The sequence below is a fragment of the Cystoisospora suis genome (assembly GCF_002600585.1).
Source record: "Cystoisospora suis strain Wien I chromosome Unknown contig_4317, whole genome shotgun sequence".
NCBI classification, from domain to species: domain Eukaryota; phylum Apicomplexa; class Conoidasida; order Eucoccidiorida; family Sarcocystidae; genus Cystoisospora; species Cystoisospora suis.
In genome coordinates this window covers 39,599-47,893 of record NW_027157109.1, presented here as the reverse complement: position 1 = coordinate 47,893, position 8,295 = coordinate 39,599, and the positions used below count along the sequence as shown (strand labels likewise).

The 8,295-nt window shown below is 51.6% G+C and overlaps 2 protein-coding genes across 2 annotated transcripts in view; both read right to left on the bottom strand.

Moving 5' to 3' along the window:
• Positions 1–157: 157 nt before the first annotated feature.
• Positions 158–6,540, bottom strand: CSUI_007958 (uncharacterized protein; the record flags this gene model as incomplete). Its single annotated transcript, XM_068068099.1, has 2 exons — positions 1,701–6,540; positions 158–1,329 (listed from the first exon to the last, which is right to left on the bottom strand). Coding segments are annotated over exons 1-2 (4,548 nt in total), but the record flags the coding sequence as incomplete, so codon positions are not given.
• Positions 6,541–6,868: 328 nt separating this feature from the next.
• The window catches only part of CSUI_007957 (histone lysine set), a 3,072-nt gene continuing 1,645 nt past the window's right edge, over positions 6,869–8,295 (bottom strand). The window contains exon 1 of the mRNA XM_068068098.1: positions 6,869–8,295. This exon is cut by the window's right edge and continues 1,645 nt beyond it. Within this exon, the coding sequence (XP_067919931.1) occupies positions 7,212–8,192 (981 nt within the window). The 5' untranslated portion in view covers positions 8,193–8,295 and the 3' untranslated portion in view covers positions 6,869–7,211.

The window sequence follows — 8,295 nt, the reverse complement described above, 5'->3', positions numbered from 1 at the left end:
CTTGCCCCCCCCCCAATTTCCTGTAGACCTTCGCGGATACCTTACAGTTACACTAGATACATGTATAGAAAACAACATATCTCTTGATCACGACACCTCTATATATTATCCGATGAGTGTGTGTATGTACATGAAGAGATATGAACGACATCCATACCTTCTGTTCTTCAGGAGTGTTTGTTTCTATGGGCTTTTCCTCAGATGTCTTTCGTCCAGTCATGCGACTCCAGAAGGAAGAAGACTCCTTATTCTTCTTCTCATCCTGTATTTCCCATGGTGATCCTTGAGGGTAGCTGGTGTGTGCTCGGGGTCTTGGAAGTGTAGTAGCCGGGGGTGTGGTTGTGGTCGTTCGGAAGGCTTCTACAGGGGGAATCCCTTCAACCTTGGTTCCATCTTGACGTAGACATCCTGGTAAATCCGCATCAATCCATTTCTGTCTACACGTCATATAACAACTTCTTAGATTGCTATATTCATAGGAGCCAAGAGCTGCAGGTTCTCCTGTTCTTCTTCGTCTTTCTTCTTCTGCGACGGCATTCATGGCTCCATTTGACGGTTTGCTTTGACACTTCATCACACAATCTCGGAAGGGCGGGGTAGGATCACAGTCTAAATGTACATGACGCGTATACGGTGGTGTGGTTGTAACGCTTGTCGTCCCATCGGAATTAGCTTGCCATTCCCACCAATATGAACCTCTCTTAAGTCCTGGAGCTCGAATAGGATGAGGTGTCTCATCTCCTGACATACCCAACCAACCTGCCGCTTGAGCTGCATGTTTAGCGATCAACTGGGTAGGAATATTGGCACCGGAAGATGTCTCAGATGATGATACCTTTTCTTCATGAATTCTCGAGGTCATAGCATGAGACATCTTCTCAAAGAGAGAAGAAGACGACGACGACAAAGGTTCTTCTTTCTTCTTCTTCTCCTCCTCACTCCCCCAGTCAAATAAAGAAGCAGAGGCGGAAGATGAAGAGATCATAGGGACACCATTATTGATCGATGATACACCAGCAGCACCCCACAAACTCCCTGACCGTCGCACTGTGGGTCCTTCCTCTGGGACTGGATGTGATTGACCTCCACCGCTGTATCCCCCGTAGCCACCATTCCAATTCCATGCTTGCATCAGTCCTCCTCCTGGTTGTGATGAGTCCCCAGCAACCACATCTTGAGGTAACTTCGTAGTAGGAGAAGAAGATCCTGCTTGTGGGGACCTCACCCTTTCTCCATCTAGATGCGATTGTCCTTGACGATCTGTCATTTTACCTTCTTCTTGAGTGTACTTTCCGGTGCTGGTAACACCATTCTCTTGAGATGTCTTCCCTGATGATGAAAAGAAAAGAAAAACCACAGAAACAGATTCATCAACATCTTTCAGTTGATCACTTGAGAGCCCCACCTTCACAACACGATCATGCCAGAAAAGTTTAAAGATAGTCAAGTGTGTCTCATAGTTGTTTCTTTTACTCCTCCGCCCCCTACACCTCTTGACCACCATAAAAGTATGACAAACGTACATCATGGACAGCCGTATCTACTTCAAAAAGAAAAAAGCTAAGCAAGCAAAGCTATATAGAGTGAATGAACCCTTCTGTGTTGTTCTCACGCCAATATGTACAGAACGAACTTAAAACAAGAGGATGATTCAACACACCAATGAAAACATTCTCTTCTATAGTCCATATGTAACCTACCCCCTTCAGATGCGTGTGGTAGAGCTGACGAAGATGGAGATGAAGATGCCGCGCGGGTCTCCTTGTGAGAATAATTGAGCGTAGGGAACCATGAAGAACTATGTGAATGGCTTTCCTTGCTGTCTTTTTCTTCTTTCAAATCATCGTGACCATGACTGCTTCTGCCCCAGCTCCATCCAGATAAACTCTTTCCCAATGATTCCTTCGATATGTCAGATGAATCCTGTGAAGAGCCAAAGAAAGCTCCTTGATGATGATCTCCAGAGAAGAAATTCCATGGAGACGACGGCTTCTCTTCTTTCTTTTCTCTTTCAAACCATGAAGCAACCTTAGATGCAACAGAACGACTCTTCTCATCGCCATATGATGGAGAATTTTTTGAAGGTGTGCCAACCCATGAGCCGGTAAAAGATGATGCTGATGCATTTGAAAGATTCCCGATGGGTCCCTCACCTCCTTTAGGAGTCGATTGTCCTCCCGCTCCTCTTGTGAACCAGGAAGATGCCATTGACGAGGGATCCACACCTTCCTTTCCTTCCTGTGTAGAGAAGGGTCCTTGCCACCATGCTGATGCCGCCGTCGGACTCGGAGACACCGTCTCAGAAGAACTCACCTCTTCTTTCTTTGCATCCTGATCCTTGTTTTTGCCATCACCGAAAACTAAAGATTTCAATTGTCCGGCTAAGGAATGCGATTTCTTTTCGGTTGAGCCTCCCCCTTCCTCTTCTTCTTCCTTCTTCTTCTTATCGTCTTCTGTTAAAGACTTGACAACGGCCTTTCCTGTCTGGACTGTGTTTTTCACGGGATCGGAGCTTCCCCAGAACCACGCACTAAACCCTGCTTTGGCGGCCTTGGAAGCTTTCTTTTGGACTCCTGCTGTCTTTTCATTGAGTTTGTTCAAAGCTTTGTCTTGAACTTCAGTAACAGCATCCTTCGCATTACTCTTCGCTGCTTCAGTCCATTGTCCGAACCAATCTGCAAGACTTTCCTTTAAGCTATCCCCTACATTTGTCTGAGCGTTATGTGCACGGCCAAAGAGCCAACTCTGGGGAGAAGAGGAAGAGGAAGAGGAGGAAGGTTTCGTGGGTGTGTCTTGTTGGGCAGTTCCAGGTAAATCTTTTCTCCCGAACCATGTACTCATTTCTTTTTCCGCATCTTCCTTCTGTTTCTCCCAAAACCATGCTAACGTAGATTCTAACGGAGATGGAGAGAAAGATGACGGGGAGGAAGACGAAGATATAACTCTCCCCTTGTCCTCCCCCCCTTCTCGGTCTGCTGTTGAAGCCTTCTGACTCCATAGCCACGAAGCTGCAGCGGCTGCAGCGGCAGACGCAGCAGGTGGTGGTGGTGGTGATGCAAGGAGATCAGAAAAAACGACATCTGAGGCCTTATCAGATTCTGATAACCTTCGCAGAGGCCCATTTGCTTCATGGAGATTGCGATGATCGTCACTAGATAATCCACTTTCTTTCTCAGACGACGGTCTCAGACTCCAAAAGAATGTCACTGCCTCAGGGGCCCTTGCTTCTTGCTGGCTCCACCAGATGGCTGTTTTTGTAGGAATAGCAAAGATTTGAGCTGGATCGAACAAGGCAAGTTTCTTTGTTTTCTTCTCTTTGGTATGGCGATCTACTTTACCACTGTCATCATTCTCTGTCGTCTCCCCCCCCCAGAACCATTGCTGGAACCAACATGCAGGAAAGAAATGCTTCTTAGATGTCTCTTCTGTCTTCGGTGACCTCTCAAAGTTTTCCTTCTGTGGAGATAAGGAGGCAACAGCGTCGTCGTGCTCAGATCCAGACCACAGGTATGACTCCGCTGCTCCTGTTTCTCTCAGGGCTTGCAATCCCGAGAACCATGAGCTGGCCTTGGAGACATCAAGATTCTGTAGAGTATTCTTTTGATGTCCAAACCATGCAGCCGCATTCTGAAGTGAAGAGAGCAGTTGTTTCTTCATGGAGGGGTCTTCGTCTACTTCTGCTGTCTGGTGGATAGTCTCTTTGTTATCACCATTCTCACTTTCCCCAAAGAACCACGTCTGCTGATGCTGCTGTAGAAGAGAGGACATAGAGGAGGATGAACCGTTGGTAGAAGAGCGGCTCAGGACATCTTTCGCTGCATCTTCAATCTCTTTTTCTCTCTCTGAGAACCACCATGCTGCTGCCTTCACCGCTGCTATTGCAGGACTTAGGAGTTGTTGACCCTGAGTAAGTGCTGGCCCTGCCGGTACCTCAGATGAGAAACCACCTGGAGAAGATTCACTGATGGCTCTTGAAGCTTCCCGGAAGGCTTCCCCGGTCTTGTGGCTTGCCTTCTTGACACCATCTACAACCGAGTCAACAGGTGAGGACGACGATGAAGAAGAACAACTTCCAAACCACCAAGTGGATGCAAATGCAGAAAGTAGCGCAGCTCTCTGTCGCAGCTGTTCCGGCAAGGCGACATCTTTACTTCTCCACAATCCCCATGGAAAGCTGGAATTTTCATGGGCGGCATTCTTCAATGCAGTCTGTGATTGGTTGTCCTTCTGAGATACTAAAGAAGAGAGCGAGGTTTCTGCGTTGTCCGGACTTCCGCCCTTCCAAATCCAACTAAAGAAGGAAGGGAAACTCTCCTTGTTGTAAGGCTGGCGAGTGCCGAACCATTCCCGTTGCAACCCTGGAGGCATCGACCCATCGGTGCTACCTTGACCGCCCCCCCCGCCAACAATGGTCGTTTGCAAGGATTCTGAGAGCTCCTCAGACGGAGACGTGCTGTCACTTTGATTACCACGGCTTCCAGGAGTTCCGAACCAAGCCATGAACGCCGGAGAAGAAGAAATTGAAGCAGGCGCATTCAGGACATTCGGAGGACTGGGGGGAAGTGCTGGTTTGGGAGCGGGCTGCTTCCAGAATGGGAAGGCGAACGCCTGGGCATCTGTAGCCACAATTCGGGAAGGCATGCGATAGAGAGGATGATGAGCCGGCAATCCAGGTTCTGCTGCTTCTGGTGGCGGGTCTGCTTTATCATCTGGCGATGCGGCTGTGGTTGTTGTCATTGTCGGTCCTGACTGAGGTGAAAGATTTGCAGATGCTGATTCACCGGATCCTTTATCAGAATTTACTGATGAATTGTCTGCCGGAGATCCCGAGGCCTTCAGGTGGCGCCCCTCCCCTTGAGCTTCCTTTTCAGCGTGGAAAAGGGAAGAGAGCAATGTGGTAGGCGAAGAGGCAGGCAGAAACAAAAACGGCCATTCTGAAGAAGCGGAGGTCGCTACTGAGTCTCGGTCTGCCGCGTGTGCCCTGACTAGCAAATCAAAAAGGCCGAAAGTAACTGCAAGGAAAGAAACGAGCCGGCTGCCACCGATTCGACGGTGGGAACGTAACGGCGCCTTCATCTCTGGAACCTCTACACACACATACAAAAAGCGCAGTGAGAGCGAAGCTCTCCGAAAGTTACACCTACGATTGCCCTAGATTGTCTTCACGCATTCGAGCGACGGGTGAGTGACGCCCCAAGAACAGGCGTACCAAGAAACTCCGATACGAGCGATGTTCCGGAAACTCCGTGTGTGTGCGTCCGGAGAGGAGACACACCCGGAGAGAACAGACGCTGGGCACACAACCGCGAATAGTTTCCTGCCTGAAGGGAACGTTTTGACTGCACGCGCTCGAACTTCAGAAAATGCTCTCTAGCTCATATCACCAGGCAGCTCTCGCACGGTACTATCGTTTTGTTCCTCACCAAGCTTCGAAGTTGACCGCGAGGGCGGATACACAGGCACGGAGGAAACTGAGCTCACAAGAGAAATACTGCAAAACCTACCCGCAGGGCCGTTTTCTTGGAAAAAATACAAAAATCTCTGAGACAAAAAAGAGAGGTGACGCGGCGCAGGCCAGTTAGACAAGGAAGGCCCTGGGACAGTTAGTCCCGCCGACAGCAGAGAAAAGTGGAGAAATAAAAATGTGCACCGTCTTTGAATGAAAAGGCACGAAGCTTGGGCGACATGACAAACCGAGCCCCGACACGACTCAAGAAAACAAAAAGTTGCTACAAACAACGAGAAAAGATTCTTCCGTACACAAGCGGGACTCTGCGAGCGAAGGGCGTTCCTACTGCTGCTCAAAAGACAGAAGCCGCGGGGAGCTTGTCCGCCAGCTGGTCGTATCCTTTATCCTGTTTCCGCCTGCAGCGAACAGTGAATTTTGATGAGCAGAACGCAAATCAGAAACAAGCAGGAACAACTACCCTCGCGCCCCATGATGGAAGTTAGCTCGCAGACAACCTGCCCAACTATGCGGGAGTGCTCGACGGAAATGTTGCGGCGTCTGCTCGAAAAGCCGGCAGCATCGCAGCGATGCCGACGGCCTTTCGACGTTGAGTCGGCGCTGTCGCCCACGCTGAGCGGGGATTCGGCAGAGGGAAACAGCCAGGCAACTTCACGGTCGTGGGACAGACTACTTTTCACAAGAGCAGATGCCATCGGCCTTCTCCCGAGCGCAGCTCGTAGGGCATCACACTTTTTTACTTGGACAGACAGCGCACTATTTGCAGTCTACTCGAAAAGACCGCGCACAACTGCAAGCCCTTCTATGAAACTGCCGTCTGCCCGTTCACTTTCGAGACAGAGGCGATCCACGGGTACGTGTAAAGGGACATTGCTAGGGTGGGCATCAGTCTCAGTCTGGCCAGCCAGGCAGATATACTGCGTAGGCGCCACCCTTCAGCATTTGCCCGACTAGGAGTCGGAGTCGCTGCCTTCTCAACGTACAGGATCAGCGAGCCGTCAGCCGTCTCCATGAGCTTGCGCACTTGCCACTCCAGCCGGCTGTCCACTGCGTGGTTGTGCGCTTGTGACAGAGAAACTGTTGAATACACCGAAGCTTCGGACTCAGGGTTTCTGGACGAGGGCGCCGCGCCCAGTAGCCGGGTGCTATGTTGCGGACTAGCTACCTCAGAAAAGTTGTGTTCGCGACACAGTGTATCCCGTCCGTGCTCCGGTTGGCCAGCCAACACCGAGTGCTTGTCGTGTCAACTATAAGGTGTCGGATCTCGGCCCATCCACGAGGAAGGGCTCTTGAAGTACTTCGGCTGCTTGAGCCTCCGTACGAGGTGGCCGGCGAGGGTTGGCGCTAACTGCTGGAACTGTAGTAAACCGTCAGAGGCCACGTCTTGTCTGTGCCACCGTGGCTCTTGCAGATGCCCTTACTGAGCTGGTGACGGGAAGCGCGAAAAAAACGAAACCGGTATACAGCGTTAGGAAGGTGCTCTTTAGCGGGAAGCATTTTTGTTCTTGTATTACGTGGCTGTTCGCGCCCTGATGTCCCGCGAGACCCCCACTAACGAACTCCAACGGCTGCACCCACTTCGGTACGGATCACCAAGAAATTTGAGTTGTTCCCAGCCGCAGCTGACAAGTGAGCACGACACACATGTTCAGCCCTGCATCCCATCTGCGAGTAGCCACCTGCACTCCGGCTCCAAGGAGGCGCAAATCCTGCCTCTGCAACGGCCAGGGTATTCCAATGAAAGCTAACGCAGCAAAGCCCAATACTGGTTGTCATAACTAGTGAAGATCTCCTCCCCTGCTTCGATGTCCTTGGTCGCGACAACGTATACCCGATCCTTGGCGCGTTTCTTGTCATACGCAACGTGGAATCTGACGCTGACACCTGGGCCTTTCCGGCCGTCAGCGAACCAGCGGCCGTCGTTTACGAAAGCGCCGCCGCCTGCGAACAAGAAGGGGAGCCGATAGCCGACCAGGTACTGATACTGCATCCCTACACGCATTACATGCGTTGACGTTCCCATTCCCCGAAGCATCATCGCAACCTTGCGGTCTACGCAAACTCCCGCATACTCCCCCACCCGACTCCTGGCGCTGTAGGGCCGGCACGCGTATACGCCAAGGCCGCTGCCACGTCCCAGTGAAGAAGCAGAGACCGTCAGTCCACAGCCAATAGACGGGAGCAAAGTGCATTTGACGGGAGTCCTGCAAGGGCTGATGGCGTCGACACTTAAACGGCTCTCCGTCTCTCCCCTAAGTTCGCTTTTCGGTGTTGTTGCTCGCATCGACGGAATCGACTGAGAGTCGCATACAACCTGACCACTAGAAAGCTCGGAAACGTCGCTGGCGGGGCTCGGAGGCGCGCAGTCAGAGGGCGTGCAAGGGCTATGTGCTGTTGGCCAGGCTTCGGTCTCCGGAGACCGATTCTCCGCTGTATTGTCATGTCGCTGGGAAGAAACTGAACCGACAGTGCTTTCATCGGCTCGCCGACTAGGCCCCGTACGGCCAGCAGTCCGCGCTGTATGTGGTTCGGGTGATGAATCGGAGCGTCTAGACGTCGGGCAAGCTGGAGCGTCCCAGCACCCCGACTGAGCGGGACTCCGTCCTCTCCAGGATTGATCATCCGTCACAGAGACCGCACATATCCCCGTGCCGCGTTGTTGCCCTTCGAGTTTCTTCTCTCTTTCAAAAGCAGCGGCACCCGAGCAGACGAGAGCAGTCGACATTTCCGTAGAGGTGTTCTTCGCCGGCTTCCGTCCATACTCCGGCGTCAGTCTCTCGGGCGTGGCCTGACCGCAAAATGTGTGAGGGCCCGCTGGCCGGGTAACA